The 21322-nt window shown below is 36.8% G+C and overlaps 2 protein-coding genes across 6 annotated transcripts in view; one reads left to right on the top strand and one right to left on the bottom strand.

Moving 5' to 3' along the window:
* Positions 1-1496: 1496 nt before the first annotated feature.
* LOC119788719 (indian hedgehog B protein-like) lies at positions 1497-13449 on the top strand. The gene is made up of 4 exons (XM_038293312.1): positions 1497-1802; positions 4254-4411; positions 4598-4701; positions 11782-13449. Exons 1-4 carry the CDS (start codon positions 1497-1499, stop codon positions 12510-12512), a joined length of 1299 nt encoding a protein of 432 aa, XP_038149240.1. The 3' UTR covers positions 12513-13449.
* Positions 13450-17673: 4224 nt separating this feature from the next.
* Positions 17674-21322, bottom strand: part of LOC119788724 (myc box-dependent-interacting protein 1) — a 31931-nt gene continuing 28282 nt past the window's right edge. For all 5 annotated transcript variants that reach the window (XM_038293321.1, XM_038293319.1, XM_038293322.1 and 2 more), the window contains one exon: positions 17674-20758. In XM_038293321.1, the coding sequence (XP_038149249.1) occupies positions 20657-20758 (102 nt within the window). In that variant the 3' untranslated portion in view covers positions 17674-20656. The remainder of the gene's footprint in view (positions 20759-21322) is intronic.

A 21322-nucleotide genomic window follows, 5' to 3' on the forward strand; every position in this document is an offset into this window, starting at 1 on the left:
GGCATTTACTTAATCATATTTAGTTACTGTAACACAATTGTTTTATGTCCAACTCTGCCAACATGAATATGTTGAGTAGCTAAATATGAAAAGTCAAAAACGCTTGCATTTTTTTTTTCCTCTAGATTACCTTGCATTTAGTCTACTCCATCTGTTCTACAATTATGATTTGCTCACGTGTTGAAATAAAGTTTCCTTGCAGTCTAATGCTGCCACTACCGTGTTTAAACATGGGTAAGGTGTGTCTATTGGAATGTTCAGTGTTGTATCTTAAACCAGGGTTTTATTACCCCTTGTTAACAGGCTTGCTGTGTTTCCCTGCCTCCTCACATCTGACCTAAATGAAAAGGCGATCCATGGGATTTTGCAGCATTTGATGGCTGCTCAGGAGGCCATGCAATCATTTGGATCAGGTGTGCTTGAGTGGAGAGAGACATGTCTAAAACATGGACAATGGGAGCTGAAGATCAGGCTAAAGAAACTCTGTCCTAACGCACACAGGGTATGATAAGTAAGCCAGGTTTCATCGAACCAGCTGACATGATGAACACTGTATTTTTTTTTTCATGGCTCAAATTTGGGATTGGTAATTTATCCTCATATGCTGTCACTGCTCTAGGGAAATCATTCAGGCATTCAGTCAACTAGTAGTTAAATGTTTAAAGTATCTACCTCTCTTTTGCTAAACAGCCAGACGGCCAATTGCCTCCTTGATCACATGAGATGACAGCCTCTCCGTTCTGCAAAATTGATCAGATTGATTGATTTTGTTGTTTATCTCTAAAACTTTCAATCAAACGGTCAAGGACAAAGACAGAAAAGGTACGGTGAGACACCCTTATGCTGTGTTACTTCCAGCAGATGAGGACCGGACTCTCCAGTGCGCCCTGTGCCCAAGAGGGGCGGGTTTGGGTGGCAGAGCGCAGGGACAGAGAGCGCAGAAGGAGTGAGGAAGAGGAGGAGGAGGGGAGGGCAGGACTGGCAGGGTGCGGTCTGAAGTGGCAACAGATCACCGTGAATCGCCCAATTCCCTTCAAATCAACTGGAAAGCTACAGATTGTCGCATCTGGGGAAGTCCAGAGGAGGGCAACGAGTGAAACGAGCGCGCAAAGGGCTTGTGCGCAAGAGAGAGGGGGGCAGAGAAACCACAACACTGCAACTTGGATGTCAGCGGCCGCACTCTCTCTCTTTGACTCTCACACCCACCAAATCGACTTTGAACCTGTTTGTTTAAATACACGGACTTTACAGCCACTTATTGCTGACTCCAGTCAGGCGGTTCAGAGCGGAGTTCCTCTCATCTGTAGGCATAAAAAAAAGCTTTTTTGGTATTCCAATGGTGCCTCATGAAGACACGGGGTTGACCTTATTTCATCCAATATTTACGGGTGCGTCGCTTTATTTTTCACGGTAAAATGGGAACTAAATTGGAGAGGCACTGAAGACATCTCTCTCTCTCTCCCCCCGGGAGAGTCCTCCCACCTTTCCCCGGGGCGATGCGGATCTCCTTCCTCCTTCTCGCAGCCTCTCTGTGCGCCTCTGTCCTCCTCCTCGCACCTGTCTCGGAGGGCTGCGGGCCGGGGAGAGGATACGGCAAGAGGCGGCTCCCCAAGAAGCTCATCCCGCTCGCCTACAAGCAATTCAGCCCGAACGTGGCCGAGAAGACTTTGGGAGCAAGCGGGCGACCCGAGGGAAAAATTACCCGCAACTCCGAGCGCTTCAAGGAGCTCACCCCGAACTATAACACTGATATAATCTTTAAAGATGAGGAGGACACCGGTGCAGACAGACTCATGACTCAGGTAAAGCGGAGGATATGCGTAAAAGGGCCTTATCATGCGTAAAGTGATAAGCATGTCATTTTCTAGATCATATTGTTTATCTGGGGGATCAAATTACACTGAGCTGAATGAACCAGATTAACCATAGTGCTGGTCTCAATTGTCATCTGAATGTTTGCTGTCAGTTAAATGTTTAAACCAAAGTGATTGATTCCATTAACCCTTCCTTTCACCTCTGGAATCTGCTACCTTACATACTTAACTGCTGAGGCTTCCTTGAAGTGTTGCCTTCATTGACCCCAATCTGGCAATAATTTTCCATTTGACTGAGCCTAAGTGAACCATTAGGAAGCATTCCTATCTCACTTCAAGTTATGCGTATTTTGCCTATTGCATATCTAGTTCTGTCCAGGTTTTATTCCTTCACCTTCAGCTGTGGTTATTTTACGTAATAAATGACCACACATATTTGCAAATCATTAAAATGCATGTCCACTCCTTGACTTTCAGCCTGGTTTGTGTTTTCAAAAAGAATAAATCTCAAGCAAACACCACGATCACAGTTGTGTGTACTTTGACCATTCACCTGACACAGTTGGGACTTTGAGCAATTATTTAGAGCTCAATGTTGACATGCTGTTATTAAACCCTCAACTTTTTGGTTTCTAAGCAGAACCCTTTTCTTTTTGGTGATTTTTCAGCTTTTTTCATATTATTTGAAAATTATATTTTATATGGACTGACTGGTATTGCTTAATAGTAGACAAACTAAACTTATTGCCTATTTTTTCGCAAAACAAATGCTCTGACTTTTTATGTATAATCCCTCTTTTCTGGACCAAGACATTCAAAGAGATGATACTTCTGTTATGTAAATAATAATGTAAAACACAGAACCTGTGCATCTTGTTTGTTTTGTTTTTGAATTTGTCAAATGGATCTGTTTTCATAATTTACAACTATTTTTTGGCGTTTGCCCACTCATGGTGAGCAAGGCTGTGCTAGAGAGTTTCAGAAATTCTTTTTTGCCCCACTGTCCCTTTGTGCTTGGTCTTAATGAGGGATAGCTGCAAACTCAATGACTCCGTGCAGTAGATAACATGTTATCAGTTGTCACTTTAAACTAAACTTGTAATATTGCTCCTGCCAAATCTGTTTCTCCTTCAGGCTTGTTCCTGTGAAAGAGAATTGTTCTGTTCTGACATTTTCAGCAAAATAACTGAAAGAAAAATAATATGAATCCGTAGAGAGAAAACTGGCAATAAAAACACCATTACACTTCAGCTTAAAGTCTGAGAATTTCCAAAACCAGAAACTGTTTAACATTGCCAGAGACGGACTCAAAACCAAAACCAGGGATGTAAGACCATACTTAGCTGTGTACACTATAAACACCACCCTATTTTTTCAATTGACATTTACTCAGAGCAATGTTTTTTTAATTCATGTCTTAGATAAGATTATTTTCACCAGCTTGTAAGTGAATTTTACTACCATTTTATCTATAATTTCATAGTTTAATTTCTCTTTTATTTTCAGTATATTTACTGGTTCTACATTAATTTAACTTTCTTTACAAGCCCTTTGATCAATAAGTAAACTTTCATTTATTAATTAAATTCCACTGCTATGTATTATACTTATAATCAAATATTAATGAATCTACCTCAGTGCTTCCCAACTCTGGTTCTTCTGTCCTTCATCTTTTATATGTAGTTTTACTGCCCCACACCTGACTTGCATAAATGAGTGATTAACAAACATTTGCAGCACTTGATGTCAGGAGAAGAGGTCGTGAAATTTTTTAAATCAGGTGTGCTTTAACAGAGACACAGAACATGCAGGATAGGGGCACTTCATTGAATCTAAACTTTTCTCTATAACTAGATTGTTTTGGACACATTTGTATAATTTTACAAGTATATCATTTTGGTTGATATATGTCTGGCTAATTTGTTAAACATAACTTTTGACCCAAGTGTTGGCTCATGTTTGGATCTATTAAATTACTTTGTTAGGTCGTTATACAGCATTTTGTGCATAGCAGTGTGCCAAGTATTGGCCATTGGGTTCTCCTTAAATACTAGAGCTAACTAAGCTAAAAGTAGTTCGCAGTAGAATAGATATGACACCTTATTAGACATACTTTTGGTTGTCTGATGAAGGATTCACTCTAGAGGGGTGAATATTGGTTTGTCTGAACAAGTAAATACATCACTTCTCATTTTGCTGTTTGTCTATCAGATTCCAAATCACAGACGGAGGCTATTTAATTTTGCGACAGTGCAGCATCACATTCAGGGGGACTAAACTTTGCCGTTAAAGCCTAGCACCTCCAGTGGCTAAAAGTTGAAAAGCGTTGCATTAACTTTCTTAGAAATGTGCTATGTGAAAGCAGTGAACCAAATTGCAGATAAACTAGCTTATTTACTGATTTTATACAGTATCTTCCTTTTTCTTTGTCTCACCCAGCGGTGTAAAGACAAGCTAAACTCTTTGGCCATCTCTGTGATGAACATGTGGCCAGGTGTGAAGCTCAGAGTAACAGAGGGATGGGATGAGGATGGCCATCACTCAACAGACTCTCTACACTATGAGGGGCGTGCAGTGGATATCACCACCTCAGATAGGTAAGAGCACCTAAAATTATACACTGTGTGATTCTAAATTAGTAGTGATCTATTAACCATATCACTATACTGAGGACTTTAGCAAACCTTCTTAACCTGCTTAACTGGACATCTCAATTCCTTTCTTGACATTTATTTGTTGTTGTATTTTTATTCGGTTTCAGTAATCCATTGTTTTCCTGACAGGGACAGAAATAAGTACGCCATGTTGGCCCGCTTGGCTGTAGAGGCAGGATTTGACTGGGTCTATTACGAGTCCAAAGCCCACATTCACTGTAGCGTCAAGTCAGGTAAGACCAGTTTAAGAAATCTTTATATTTGAATATGTCCTCCTCTGTTGTGATCACAGCTAAAGCTAGATACCTTGTGGGGTGACTGTCTTCTTATGTAGTATCCCTTTGAGCCCCTGTGTTATCACTTTGTGAGGGTGTTTGTGTGTGTAGGCCTACTGGGAACCAATCAAACATAATGTGCACCTGTGGTCTTTTTTTTATGCACCCTGATTTTATCTTCAGGTCTCATCATAGATTTAGTTTGTCAGATTATATGGAGCACCTATCCTAAATACAAATCCTTCCTTATTGTATGGCTCAAGTATTCATACAGTGTGTGGCAAAATATTTCTGCCCTTTAACCTTAACACTAGAAGTCTATATGATGTATATATATTTATTTTCATGAACATTTGCTCTGAAGCATTTGCTCTGAAACACCTTAATTCCTGTGCAAAAATGCTTCAAAGTCACTTCATCACCATTCACACCATGAAAGAATTAGAGGAAATATAGGAAAAGGTTCCTTAGTTACATGAGCCTATATACATTTTTTTTTGCCTATATGGAAGATCTCTCTAATGCCAGTTTCTCAAAATGTTGGTAGTATCACGATGTGTGATTTCCTTTTTCAATGGGGTCTTTAGAACTGGCTAGAATTGAAGGTAGAGTGTATAGAGTTACTGTACGTCCAGGGCAACTTCAAGGTAGAAAATATGTTAGAGGCTGCAGGCTTGAGACTGGATAAATGCATCACCTTCACCTGATGACTTCAAGCTGATTTCAAGTCCTGAAGTTCTACTATCCTGCAACATTTAGGTGGATCCCTTTTCCACACACATTAATTAAATGAATAGTTTGTAGGCCTCTGCAAAGCTAAATGGTATGCTGAAGAGGGAATTTAGCCATATTATTCAGGTGTGCTGAAGAATGGATATATCCAAAAGATGCAGAATAACTGTCGTTGAGAACTGAATAACACTGTCAAGGACCAGAGCTAAATTCAATTTAAGTTCCAAGATCTCAACTTCTGTGTTTTCAATTCACTCTGACTGAACTTTAGCTGTTTTACAATAAAAAGTGTAGAGAAAGGACCTAATTTAAACAAAAAGAACTCAAACAACTTCCATTTGTAAAAGCAGTGAAAGATTTTCATCACTGGGACCTAATAATACAAACTCACAGCACACCGTTAAGATCTTTCTATGTAAAAAATAAAGTATAAACTTCCTTTTTCTTCACCGGTGATTTTTGTTAGTATGTGAGATACAGTCCTGAAAAAGGAATTTTAAAGATAGTGGTTGTCACGAGACAACAAAACTGAAAAGGTCAAGGGGCATCAATATTTTTGCAAATAATAATAATATTAATAATAATAAATTTTATTTAAAAAGGCGCCTTTCTGGACACTCAAGTTCACCGTACAAAAGCATAAGAGCAAAAGCAAAAGTACAAAAGAATATATGTGCATCTTGTGCCAATTTGAAGTAAAATCTAGATTCCCAGATAGTGTTTTTGTTACAGTTTATTTACTTTTGCCATACAATTTACAAATCTCATCATGGATGACTTAAGAGTTTATGTCTTTCTACAAACAATGAGTGTCAGCATTCCACTTCCTCTTAATCAAACTTTTGAGACATTTTAGAAACCCATATACTGACGTCTGGTACCACCAGTTATTTAGTGCCAATCCACACTCTAGCAGTCCACCTAGGTTAGTAGGCTGTGAGATGATTAACTCTCTCTTTGTTTTTGCCGTTGCTTTGCCTCCAGTGAGTTTCTTTCAGATCTCTTATCTGAATCTTATCACAGTCCTCCTTTTTGTGCAGCTTTCAAGCTTACAGACCCACACACACACCTTGGACAAATATTTGGCTGACTTAGGACAGCCTTAAGACAAGCCTCCCACACACACATACAGACCCCCCCAAACACCCACACACACACCACACATACACACACACACACACACACACACACACACACACACACACACACACACACACACACACACACACACACACACACACACACACACATGTATACACACACACACACGCACACAGAAACACACATATCAAGTCTTTGTATTCCAAAAGGAGCAGTGGGTCCTCTTAGAAATTGGCCTGACACTGTTAGAGCACACATACACACATACAAGCACAATATTGTATACACATTTATACTTTGTTGATTTCTTATTTCAATCTGATTCAACAGTATTTTTTAGCTAATGAGAAGCAAGATTTATGATTTCATTTGGTTTAAATCTCTGCAATCCAAACAGTATCTAAAACCACGTCTGAGTCTGTGTACCTTCCTGCCTCCCTGACCTCGGTCTGTGCTCTAACTGCAGTGATACAATCAGCTGGTTATCCATTAGCTCTTGCCGACTGCGCTTTCTTGCCACCTCATCTCACTGCATCCTAAAGGGAACATTAATCCAGGCAGAGTTAACCAGGGTATATTGTGCAGGCCGTGATGATTATGGCCAAACAGAATCCAAACAAATAGCAAAATAACTGTATTTATTTACTAATATAACTGGCATAGACATGATGCTAAAATTTTTAACTTGATATCTATACCCAGGAAATTATTTGATGCTTGGTAATTCAGAATCAGAATCAGAAATACTTTAATAATCCCAGAGGGAAATTACTTTTGTTACACGCCCATTATTAGACAGGAAAAAGAAAAAAAATTTAAGGCATAAAAAATATTTTATAAAACAGAAGGAAACACATTTTAAAATCTCAACATGGAACTTGCCTTCTCAGAAGAATCACCAATGCTGGTTAAATGGGTATGCAAATAAAGACAAATACAATGAAAATGTCAATATTTCAAATGTCTAAGGGTACTGTATATTAGTTTAATGTACATATAAAATCTAAGAAATCTAGAATTCACAATTTGTAATGCTAGATTATTATTCCATATGGATGCAACATCTGAGTATCAATACTCTTTGGAGTATCTCTACTTTTGAAAACCCTAAATACAACTGAAACCAGATAATTATATAATTAGCAATATTATAAAAAGTTGCTTTTTTTTTCATTTCATCATTATTGCATATTCTGGCTCAGTGAGTTAGGATTAACAGAATTGTTTCAAATCTTCTGAGTCCCAAAATTAACAGCAAATAACTTAAGATGACGTTTTATTCCCTATATAGTTATACAGTTTTTCTATATTAACTAATTTTCCATTCTGAAAAAATGGGAGAAGCTTGCAAACTGGAGAACACCTCACCATTTAAGAAGTATGGAGGTGGAAAAATGGCCTGTGACAGCAAAAGACGTGAATGAGTAAAGACTGTAATTTAATTTAATTGAATTCAGTTTATTTATATAGCGCCAATTCACAACACATATGATCTCAAGGCACTTTATAGAGACAATTCAAACAGATCATTCAGTCAGATTGGTTCATAATTTTCTATCTAAGGAAAACCAGTTGATTGCATCGACTCACTGACTCGAAAGAAATCCCTCACACCAAGCATGCATGTAGTGACAGTGGAGAGGAAAACTCCTTTTGAACAGGAAGAAATCTCCAGCAGAATCAGGCTCAGTGTGAGCGGCCATCTGCCAAGGCTGACTGGGGTTCAAGGAGACAGAAGCAGAGATACAGAAAAAAGCAGATATACAAAAGGTAATTGTCAACCAGCTCCACAGACAGGCCCTGTCCAGGAAACACACAGCCAGGCAGAAAAGCTCTGAGCCAGCTCCTATTTCAGAGGATGAAAGAGAGCGCATACAGTTAGTCACAGTCAGAGAAAACAGGCTAAGTATCAACAACTATAAACAAAGTCGTTGATGGCAGCAGCATAGCTGACATTTTCCTGTGAGATGGTGTCACAGCCAAACAGGAACAGAACAGATGAAGCTACTTTACTGACTATGTAAATATTGAAAATAGTCAAAGCTTGGGCTAAACGTAAGACGTTCAATGGACAATGACCCTAATCATAGTAATAAATGTGTTTTAAAGTGGCCTAATGATAACAGAGTTAGTGTTTTGGAGTGGTCGTCACAGCAATGATCCTAAGCCAATGATTACATGAGTTGGCAGATGTGTAAAGGTTTTACGGCCAGTAGAATGAAGGGGTCACTCTAGTGACTGGAAGTTTGAGGGGATTTTGCTGGGAGTTGCAGGGAAGTGAGCTGCCAGCGTTTGACTGGGAAGGGCCATTTTAATGGCTGCTACACTATGAGCAAAGCCAAAAAAACAAATTGTAGTCAGCTTTTGAAAAATTACGTAATAATTGGAACTAAGTAATACAGTACAGTATAAGAGACAATTCTACTAAAAAAATTCATGATTCTCAGGTGTGTTGATTTTGATTTCCAATGGTTACATTTTTAGGGTATTTTTTGAGCATTTCAGCCTCAGCTGCTCTACATTCCTTTGATTCTATTCACCTGGTTTTCATGTTACTTATTTCATCCCCTTCTGTACGCAGTACAAGTTCCTGTCTTCTGTTTCCTCTTCTTTGGAGCCTCCTGTTAATAGTTGCCTGCTCCATGTGTGTCCTTGAGTATCGATTGATCTTGAGTATTGATTATCTCCTGATAATATGTCAGCACTACTCTTGGTAATTTGGGTCCAAAACAACCTCAATTTCTTCCAATAATATGCAATTTTTTTATTGTAAATAAGGTTTTAAAAAGGCATATTGCTATTTTTCTATCATTTAGCTTATATAAATAAATTTGGTAGCACCAAAATACATAAAATAGGAAGAGTATATTATTTAAGGCCAGGAAGAGAAGAAAAAGAAATAACAGTAGTTGAAAACAGATATCCTCTCAGGGTAATAAATAAAAAAAATGTAGATTTAGTTCAATCATACAGTACACATATATTTGAATTAAAGTTTGATTCTGGTTCACAAACAATTTAGGCACGTTACGTTTTTCCTGGTGGTGTAAAAAGTTTTATCGATCTTAGAAAATGTATATAATTGTATTGGCCTCTGATACATAGTGACAGTTGTCGTTGAACAAGCAAGTAACAGTGAAATAAACTGAGTCATTTTACATTGCTGCAATACCTCATACTGAGGAAGCATGTAGCTACAGAGGAAATGAAAGTTTAAAAATGTCGAAGCTTCCATTGAGTTTAAAACTACTGTCCTTAATAGGAAGAAAAATCATGTCTCTTTTTAGTTTTATTTCACATTTATTGAAAGAATAAGCATGGAAATGTATCAGAAATCATATCCGAAGCCAAAGTGTCTTGGTCTGCCTTTCATTAATGCTTTGCAGGAAAAGCAAGCCTAATAAATGAATTAATACAGAAATGCAATTAAAAGTTAAGGTGATCAACTGCATAAAGGTTTTCAAGAATTAAGGAAAAAATATAATTATTAAGAATGCAGTTTAGTGATTTTAGTCATACTTCTGAGGTGATGAAAGATCACGGTAGAAATAAGGAGAGAAAAAAATGTTTTAATGTGACTAATGACAGATAATCTGTATATCTGGATTAACGTCTGAAGAATATTCACGAAATTGCCTGTTGGGTCCGATTAGAGTTTCAGCAAATAGCTTCTCATAGGACTGCCTCTACCTCTACGGATATGTGGCTCTCTTTTTTACTGTCTATTTGAGTAAGAAGCACATCTGGACAGCCCTGCCTTGGCTTGCCCATGGCAGACCAGTGGTGGTGGTGGTGGTTTATATTTTGCTCCAGGTTTGGAGTTCCTTCACTTTAAATTTGAAACTGTGTAATTAAGCAGACAGGGTTTGACGAAAGATACAGATTACTTTACATACTATACATCTGCAATGGGAAAAGAAATTCTGAGAAATAAAATAACAAAAAATGTAGCATACAAAAAAAAGAAGAAAAAAAGAAAACTTCCAAAGATCTAAACACTGACAAATTTGTGTTGATTGGGTTGATTTTGTTAGACTGATGTTCTTTTTTTTGTTTTTTTTTACTTCACATTCACAGAAAACACATTTTCTCATAGCCACATGTTTAGCCAACCAATTAAAGTCAAAGTATGCAGTTAATAGACTAAAAGAAAAAAAAAGCCTAAAATTAGCCAACAAGAGTTCTTCCTTTGTACCAATAAAACATTTCATTTTTAACTATAACACTGCCTTTCAAGAACAAGCATTTGAAGAACAATAGCAGTTTCAGGATCAGACTTTAAACTTGATACATAATAATCCTTATGCCTTTTTTTTATTCACTTCTCTCTTATCAAGACAGTGTGGTCTCAGGCCTTTTAAACAGTATGATACAATAATACTTAGATTGTTACAAAAATGTGACTGTTTACATGTACACTATATCTAAAAATAAATCTGCTTTGTTTCTTCTAGATTAATGATTTATCAAAATGATATAATCCTTTGTGCCATTTGGAGATAGATGAAGAGATTTTCCTTGAACATTTATTCAAAAACACAAAATGTTTAATAGAACAGTTGAGAGATTGGATTTTTTCCATTTTTACAGGCTTTGTTATCATGAATAAACCATGTTCATTTTGAAATTCATTTTAGATTAGAGTATTTGTGTTAATTTTTCACTTTTTTCAAATTTTAAAGAAAATTTAATTAGTTCCAGATGGGTACTATTTTTTATTTAATTTTTTTTTTTTTAGATATACCAAATAGGTAAGATTGGGAGCAATACTCATAAAAAATATGCGTTTTAACAAGGACATGTGTCTCTGAACTTTGTTTATGGTCATGCACTTGACTTCAAGTCACACTGAGAGAGCCCAAAGGCAGACAAAGAACAAATAGTTTCACCCTGAGTCATATTGCATAGCAATGTTAACAATCCTCCAAATGATCCAGCCAAGATAACGTTGTTCTCGAGTATGTGTCAAAGTCTCACCTTCTTTATGGATCACTCAGTGACATGAAATAACATTCAGGTGTAGCGAACAAAGTTCGAGCTTTGGAGTGAAACTGTTTGAGTTCAACTGAAATTATTTCTATTACCCATATTTTATCTCACTCCTTTCAACACCAAACTAAACCATGCAATAATGACCACAATGTCAGATTTATATGAAATAAAAAGACTGATTTGTTTTTTTGTTTTTTGTTTTCTCACCCTCAGAGCACTCCGTTGCAGCTAAAACAGGGGGTTGTTTCCCTGGCGATGCTCAGGTCATCACTGAGGGCGGACACATAAAACACATGCGTGACCTTATCCCTGGAGACCGTGTCCTGGCATCCTCCTCAACAGACGTCAAAGCTGCGCTCCTCTACAGCCCCATTGTGTCCTTTTTGGATCGCCAGCCCAATGCAACAAGGACCTTCTATGTTATCAGAACAGACGGGGGACATAACATTACTCTCACAGCTGCTCACCTGATTTTTGTCGCAGACTGTGCCCACAGATCCAACAGGTCAGGGCGAGGAGAACCGTCTGAAGAAGCCATGAGTTTTGCTTTCTTTGGGCAGAGGAGGGAAGCTGAAGCAGGTATGAGGACCATTTTTGCCAGTGAAGTCCAGCCTGGACAGTGTGTGTTTTCATCTTCTGGCAGATCAAATTCACGTCCAAAACTCTCGGTGGTGACCTTTGTCGAGGAGCTGACAAGCACTGGGTTATATGCTCCTCTTACTCAGCATGGCTCTATAGTGGTGAATGGCGTGTTAGCATCTTGCTACGCTGCTGTGGACAGTCATTATTTGTCCCACTGGGTCTTGGCTCCATTGAGACTTGTTTACTGGATGATAGGACCTTCACAAGTGCAAAATGATGGGGTGCACTGGTACCCCTTGATTCTGCAGTGGCTGGGAAAGGTGCTACTGGGCACTGAACACTTCCACCCCTTGGGCTTCTGACCAGTGACAATTAAGCGAGGAAGAAGGAGACATTTCAGGATGATGTAATCTTCAAGCAGGGGCACAATGAAGAAAAGCACAACTGTATTTATATGAAAACGGATTTAAAGCATACACATATTTTTTACTCACTCCAAATGCCTGAATTTGTTGTACTTTTACAAATCTAAATCTGTCATTGTTTTAGACATTAAGAGAGGAATGATTTCCATTGCATTGATAGCAGAAGACTGACAACAAAAGCTCTTATTCATATTAAAACCAAATTTTTCTTTCATTTTTTTATATTCTTACATTTACTGTCACCAGCTGTACTGTCTGTTTAGATTTAACCTTTATCCCCATTATGTGAGACTGGAAAGAGAATGGAAATGCATAAATATTTGATGAATAGTAAGAGGAAGATTGGAACAAGTTTATGAAGCTTTTATATGTACCGGTAAATAGATATTTATACACTTAATCCTAAATAGGAATTAATTAAAGGTTTACTTACAAAGGTTTCTTTTATCAATCGTTTTTAAATCTAGAGCTTTTGTTTTAGTTTTATCTTAAAGGTATAGTGGAGGATTTTCACAAATCTTTGAAACGACCCACCCTCTCCATCAAAAAAAATAAAATAAATGCACATGGACAACCCTGTACCTCTTGCACGCTCTATTTAAAAGTTGCAGTCTGCAGTTTTCCACTATATCAGGCTCACCACCGGTAAGTGAAATTGGGGACTAGCATGTAGGACGACCTCATGTGAACATATCACCAGAATGATTGGCAATTAGGAGAACCACTTATTTTAATGATCCACCTGGAAAAATAACATCTACTATACCTTTAAATCAAGTCAACTTAAACGTAAAACTCTTATATAGAGCAAATATGGCAGGAACTGTAGGCTTATACAAAAGCACAACACTTCTCTTTCCAAGTAAATAAAAAACAAAAAAAACTGCCCATCTTTTTACTTGTTTCCAGTCTTCCATCAGTTTAAAGAACTTTTTATCTCCTTCTTATTCACATATTTTATTTACAATCTTTTTTTATCAGGTGTTTTATAAAGAGATTTTCTTTCATTATTTGAGGGTTTTCAGGTCAGTAATATCACTCAGGCTCTACTCAACTACTGTATTAACTATCTTCTATGCATCTTTTTAAATAGTAGTAATTATTACAATAGGTGGAAAGTAAAAAGTCTGTATTTTAATAAAGGCAATATGTATATTCTTGTGCTTCATCTATTCAAAACACTCATATTGAAGCAGTACATTGTTATCATAAAAAACGTTAATTTTATTGAGAACTGTATAGAAATGTACAAATATCTAATATATATTTTTTCAGATTGCCTAAACTATTTCTGGTGTTGACATAAGAACGCTTAATGAAAACACACAATGCATTATCATGTAACTCCAAAGAAATTTTCTAAGACTTCTCAAAAATATTGTCAGATATGTATATTAAAGCTATTGGAAAACTATTTAAAGATCTATTTTTAGAAAAAGCTGTATGTATTATTATATTTGGCAAGTTTGTTAATAGTTTTGCATTTGACACATAAATGTTTTAAATAACTGATCGTGTCCAGTCTTTTTTGTTCCCTTCTTTTTTTTTTGGAATGCAAACTAAAGTAATGTGTGATTACTTTTTTTTTATTTTTGTGGTAGTTTTTACATTTATTTATTTTTTCCCTCTCCAGATGAGAAAGGCTTTTTTGGTACATATGTCATACAAGCTCAAACAATTTATATCTTTTCTTTTCCCCAAATAATGATGCATTACTGTAACCAGCACAACAAAGACAGAGCAAGGATGGCTGTGGTTGAAGGGTGGTCTGCTTGTTGGTTTCAGTACCATGGACAGCAGCATGAAGTGAAGCTACCCTTTCCTGCTTGAGATGATACAGGCTTTTGTTTTGTTTTTTCCCTCAGGATGGAAAGTTAATCTTTGAGCACAGCACACTCTGCTGGAACTACACATATTTGCAAATATTTAAAAAGTAGCAAAGTGCTATCCCCTGCAAATCTGAAATTTTCCCATCTCGTGTTACGAACACAAGCTTTGGTTTTGTTCTGAATGAATATGAATTAAATGTTATAATTAGTGTGGCATGCTATTTAAGCAGTCTTCTTTAACTTACACTAAAAAACCCTACATAAAACTTAATGCAAGTATTGGCTTTCATATTTCACCTTGATTTTATTTTATTTTTTTTAACAAAGATTTGTGAAAGCCAAAGCTTCCTGTAGAGAGGTCAGAAATTAAAGTAAAGTTAAATCTATCAGCTAAAAATTGAAAGATTGTGCTTCCAATGAAAATCTAAAAAGAGACATCTAATGACTGAAACTAATAAGCTACTCTAGACCAGGATATAAGTAGTTAGAGAAGCAACAAAATGCCTAAGACTAGGGTTGAAACAATTAATCGGATTAATCGTGATTAATTGATTATTGAAATAACCACCAACTAGTTTAGTAATCGATAAATAATTCATTGGAGTGTATGGACTCTAAAACATGCCGTTTGCTGACAGAGCAAACTACCTTGAGCAGCAGTTATACCAAGATTGTACAAAAAAAATGTGTTAACATTTAAGATAAAAATAATTCTTGTCTGTCAATATGCTCTATTCAAGTTTTTGGAAAAGTTTTATTTTCACTTTTTTAATTTCAGAAAAAGTCTTCTTTAAAGGAGAATTCCGGTTTTTTACACTTTAAGCCCATTTTCTGTAGTGTCCAGGATGAAATCGAATGATCGACACCAAAAGTTTGACAATTGCTCCTGTCTCTGCTTTTTGGCACATTTAGAATCCACCCCTGGCTGCTTCATAATGGCTGCCATAGTGCATGTCCGATAATGTTCTTAAAACAACCTTAAACTTTCTTTTTTTAAAATATGCTACTCACCGTGTCGTCAGCGCTGTTCAATGACGTTCCAAAAAAGTTTCGTGAAGAAAAAACGTTCCTGTAGTGTTTTATTTAGCATTTTGTAAATCCCATTGAGTTCTGTTGGAATAGTCAATATTCCCCTGCCACCGGAAACGGAAATGGGGCCTGTTTACACAGTTGTAGTCTTTTCGCTTCACTCTGTGTACTCCGACGTCGAGAATGAAGAATACACCTTTCGTATTCCATTTTCAGAGTTTTTTAAAGTGTTTAACAGAGACGTTAGCACCTCGACGTCGGAGTACGCAGAGTGAAGCGAAAAGACTACAACTGTGTAAACAGGCCCAATTTCCGTTTCCGGTGGCAGGGGAATATTGACTATTCCAACAGAACTCAATGGGATTTACAAAATGCTAAATAAAACACTACAGGAACGTTTTTTCTTCACGAAACTTTTTTTTTGGAACGTCATTGAACAGCGCTGACGACACGGTGAGTAGCATATTTAAAAAAAAGAATGTTTAAGGTTGTTTTAAGGACATTATCTGACATGCACTATGGCAGCCATTATGAAGCAGCCAGGGGTGGATTCTAAATGAGCCAAAAAGCAGAGACAGGAGCAATTGTCAAACTTTTGGTGTCGATCATTCGATTTCATCCTGGACACTACAGAAAATGGGCTTAAAATGTAAAAAACCGGAATTCTCCTTTAAGAAACCTTTTGCTAAATTATCAACACATGAATTGATTTGCAAAATAATCTTTAGTTTCAGCACTAGATGAGACATAAATCCAGAATTGGCCAAAATAAATATATAGAGCAGGGGGCGGCTAAAAAAATTTAAAACAAAAGTTTCTTCTCAGTTGATACCAGTGTTGTAGTTTTTGACTATAAAAATACCCTTTGTGGCAGAAAGTTACCACTGTATCACGCCAAATTAATTTATTCCTACAGTAAAACATGATGAGGGTGAATTAAATGGAAGAAAATGCAGGTTAAAAGCCTGTTTGAGGCTAGAAAATACTTGACAACAGAGCTCAACATCACCTTCAAGCACAACAACGGCCCTAAACCTACAGTATAACCAGAACTGCAGTGGAACAGTTTCAAAGAGAGGATATTTTGTGGTTAGAGGGACTCAGCCATTGTCCAGTCAAAAGTCCAGTTATGAATCTGTGGTAGGACATAAAAAAACCTCTTCTATCTTACTAAGAAACTGGACAAAAGATTTACCGCAAATTGCAGTTGTAACTGTACAAACTTATGGTTTTAAAATCCATTGGATTGTGAAAAATAGGGAGATTAGTTTTCATTGGTGTATCGACCCATGAGGTAATTGTTCGTGTTTTAAACGTGGAAGAAACCATATCCTGAAATTTTTGTTTCTTTGACATTAAATTTGTGATTTTTAGGGACAATGAAAAAATAAAACAATAAGCCAGTGACACTGCAATGCACTTAGGATGCTGTATTTCACATCAAACTAAAAAGTGTACCACTGATAGCCACCATCTAAAGAATTAATTGGCAGTTGCAATGAAGAAAAGTGGCTGTAGCTACTTAAATTTCAAATTCCTGCAATCAAAGAAAGATAAATTATTTAAAATGGCGACTTTACGAACAAACAGTTTAATTTGATGGCAGCAGATACATCTATGAGTGTACAGAAAAGTTAGCTTTGTAAGCTTTTATATGTCAAGGTATCTGGCAACCCAGTCACCAGATACTCCGACATATATTCCACACAGCTTACTTTTTTCCTTCACTGAATAATCCAGATATCAGTGGGAGAAATCAGTGATCCAATTAGTCAGATAACAAATTTGGAAAGTTGGCAATTATGGGTATTGTCTCAGAGGTGCTGTCTACATAGGCAAATTAAAAGAAAAAAGAAAACATGTGATGAACCTTGCACTTCTAAATGATGCACTAGAGTATTAGTGTTTAAAAAGTTCTCATTTCCATGATGGGTCCTTGACTGAAACTTTAATGGCTGACTTTTATGCTTTGCTGAATTCGGCTGGTTTTTAACCTAAAGGGGAACTTTTAAACCGCTATGACAGGATCTTGAGCTGATCTGCCATATGCAAAGAATTTTAAGGTTTATAGCTTTATAAATTGTGAAAAAGTTCAAGAAGGGTTGATATGTTTGTAAGGTATAACGGCGCAAGTAATCAGTTAGTTTAAAACATGGTTAATTAAAAAAAGTAACAGAAAAGAATACATGTTGTTCTAGGCATGGCCGCATTCAGGACAAAGGAAACTAAAAACAGTAAAGCAGATTCTAAGTCATCTTTATTACTACTGGTCATTAAGGAACAGGAAAAAAAAACTTTTTCTCATATCCCAGATATCACCATTAGAGGCTGATCCATACAGCTGGAGACAGAACCAGACCCAGGTTAAACACTCCAATCCATACACAAAATTTTCAAACAAAATATGATTATCTACCCAAATATGTAAGTGACTTTTCTCTTATGCATTTTTTTTCATATACACCCTGGAAAAATAATGCACATCCACAGTGGCTAAAATACTGAAAAGTATATAGATATATATATAAAAAAAAGAATAATCTGTGCACCTGAGTCTGGTTGCATTAACTTTCCCTCTATGAGTCCTGCCTCCCCTGCAATTCACTTGGTTTTGGACCACGATACGTAGAAACATTTTGAGGCACGGCAGATGGAAAAGGACAAACTTATGAGAAAAAAATTGAAATAAAAACCCATGTAATGCCCATACCGTCTCTCTCACCAAGAGTAGTCATAAAAAAACAACAACAAATAAAAAATAAAAAGAAGACATATCTTGTCGCAACTGCCTCAAAAGTGACTCAAGTATCACTGCCTTAAATTAAGGGTGTCCACACAACAACACATGGAAAGTCAGCATGCTCACAGTTACTCACATACAGATATGAATGTCTTCTTAGAATATGTATCTGTCATCACAGCTTGGAAAAAAATTACACTTATAAACAACAAATGCACTGTAACACCTGGAACCATAATACCAGCCAGTGGAAAAAGATTCAATATGTTTGCCTCGGTACTGTCGTTAAAAACCCTCCTATTGATACGATTGTTTCTTTAAGAGTAGGTGGTATTTTTAATAACATTTTCTTATAGATAAACATTTGTATTTCTCACACACTTTGTAACACACACACATGCCCACTGACACTCTCCCTTGCACCTTTTACACACTGATAATCTAAGGAGATTTGAAACTTTTATGTTAGAGTCTGAATGAATGACTAGATTAGTTCTATATGTATGCAACTACACTGAGAGCAGTGAGCTCCAGATAAGTACAAGATACTCCAGATCATCCTCAGTTGGCAATCATAACAACATAGTTACATTAGGCTATATGTAATCGTTGCTCAGCAGCATATAAAAATAAAAGAAGTTGCTCTGGTGCATAATCATAAACATCTGCATCGAAGTTTTGAAGTCTCTATGTAAAGAGAGGGAACTGTTTTCGGCACATTTCTACATGAGTTAGTCTGGCTCAGTTGTTATATATCGGATTATATTTAGAGTCTCATCTATTATACAACCAGCAACAGCTTCTCTGTGATGCTGGGTGGCGTTATAGCAAGCCTGAGCAACGCATATTTGGAATCACATGAAGACAAGACCATTCCACAAAAGTATTAAAAAATATGTTACAGAGGTCTTAACTTTAGGAAACCAGAATTGTTTATTTTGGATTCCTGTTGTCTTTCTGGATTTAACTGCTTCTGCATATATCACTTTTTGAAGTTTCAATACCAGGATCATACTATTTGTGCCACCACAGACTCTAAGCCAGTGGCTCCCAACCCTGATCCTCGGCCACCCCGGCCCTGCATGTTTTGGGTGTTTCCTTGTTGCATCACACCAGAAAATGTTGGACGATTAGCAGGCTTCTGTAGCACTTGATTGCAGAGGAAGAGCCCTAATCTGAATCAGGCTTGCCGGGACAGAGACATATCTAAATAATGCAGAGCAGGGGTCCCTGAGGCCCAGGTTTGAGAGCCACTGCTCTAAGCTAACACAACAACCAAGGGTCCATTTTCCACAAGTAAACAATAGAAGTAGGAATATAGGATTTGCATGACGTGTCCTGAAGGCAATGTGTGAGGAGGTTAATCACCAGACAGATTTACCCCAACGAGACAAACATCTTTCCTGATGAGGTTGGAGTTTTTTTGTTTGCTTTTGCTGTTGTTTTTTAGCATTGATGAGAACAAATTGAATTTTCTAAAATGGTACTTTTTTTCCTTTTGTGAGCATTCTTATTAGTGACGTTTTTTGCCCTTTAGGTTAGCTAGATAATAGCACTTTTTCCCCATTTCTTTCTCTGTTAAACCATTTAAAGTGAATTTTCACTGTTAAAAAGAAAGTATGCCCTCTTTCCCTCCTACAGGTTATGTACCAGAAGCTAATCCTAAAAATATTGGGTTTTTTTATGTTTTGAAATTGGAAATACTCTTTGAGCATCACTACCACGTTTACACAAAAATTAAAACTGAAATATCTAAGATTATTCTAGTTATTGTTCTTTTTTTTTGAGAAACAAAATCCTCCTGCTCTTAATTATGATGCATTGATTTGTGATAGTATAAAAAAAAAGAAAAGTTAAATTGGAACATTTTTAAGTGTTTTTTAAACTTCTATACACCTTGACACATAAAGTTTGTGCATAAATGGGATTTGTTTCTCTATTTCCTTAGAGAAACAAACCCAGAAAAGAAACAAATATCTATTTCCTTAATCTTGAAAATTTAAAAGTAGCATCCTGACAGATCCTAAAAAAAAAAACTCCATTGAAAGAGGATGTACTTACTTTTTATGAAAAAAATGTTTTTCTTAAGATTGTTCAACTACTCCATCATCCAAAAAATGTTAGTCTATTTTCAATCTGAATATAGAATAAATTAATAGAAGTGGTGTCCATCTGCAGCCACTGTATCAGTTACTATCAGTACTTTTTATCCTGAATGAGCCGCACTGCTCAAATACAGAGTAGCATGATGGCAAACAGACCCATGGTGTGGCTACATCTTTTCATGAGAAACAAAAATGAAACATAAAAGAAAAGATCCACTGTTGAGCAGACCTTAGAAACGCATGACTTCATCCAGGGCTGTCACAGCTCTGTTTATATGGCCAAAGTCCTTGTTAGGATACAGTGTTTAGGGGGCAGAGAGGGGAAGGACTTAAATAGGCAAGAGGAACAGAGTAACACCAAAAGAAATTGCCCTTCATTCAGAGCCTCTGTGTGAAGTTTTCAGGAAATACTCCTTTAGTGGCCTTTTCCTTGTTCTGCTGCCAATCGTCCTGCTTTAGTCCTATCAGCCAGCCTTCATCCTACAAAAATAAACACACACAAGACAAAACTGTTTTTGTATTCTGGCAAGTTAACACATATCAAGTATCAGTCAGAACCGTAGGTACACCCACCATGAACATTAGCCAAATATCATCGCTTTAAAACTATACCAGTATGTATCTAATTCATATTTTCTCCAGATAGATAGTTTATAATCAGGAGAAAAAGTTATCTCTTAGAAGCAGGTTAGCTCTTTTAAGAGGTTTCAATAATAGGCTTTCAAATTAGAGTGGCAGCATTATGCTGTGGGATTCCTTTTTCTGCCAGGGTAAAGTTGCATTTTGCAAAATGGATAAAAATCAGCAATTAAAATTTGGTTCCAAATGGGTCTCCATTTATCCCAAATCATAATTGACCACAACTAAATTGAGAATTTGCTAACAATTCCTTAAAGGTGGATATATTCCTGAAAACCTTCCATTTCGAAAGAACTACCATTTCTGACAAGAAATACCTAGTCAAAATTGTGAGAAAAGGTTGAGAATGGCCACAACGGCATGTGGTTAAAATGCAATATACAAACGAATCTAATTTTAGGGGGG

This window comes from Cyprinodon tularosa, unplaced genomic scaffold (assembly GCF_016077235.1).
Source record: "Cyprinodon tularosa strain WSP-4 unplaced genomic scaffold, ASM1607723v1 ctg324, whole genome shotgun sequence".
Lineage (NCBI taxonomy): Eukaryota > Metazoa > Chordata > Actinopteri > Cyprinodontiformes > Cyprinodontidae > Cyprinodon > Cyprinodon tularosa.

Excerpts from the sequence above, each read along its gene's own strand:
- LOC119788719 (XM_038293312.1), top strand. The coding sequence starts at position 1,497 with ATGCGGATCTCCTTCCTCCTTCTCGCAGCCTCTCTGTGCGCCTCTGTC. Across the intron at positions 1,803-4,253 it reads CAGACAGACTCATGACTCAG|CGGTGTAAAGACAAGCTAAA; the intron begins GTAAAGCGGAGG and ends TGTCTCACCCAG. Across the intron at positions 4,412-4,597 it reads GATATCACCACCTCAGATAG|GGACAGAAATAAGTACGCCA; the intron begins GTAAGAGCACCT and ends TTTTCCTGACAG.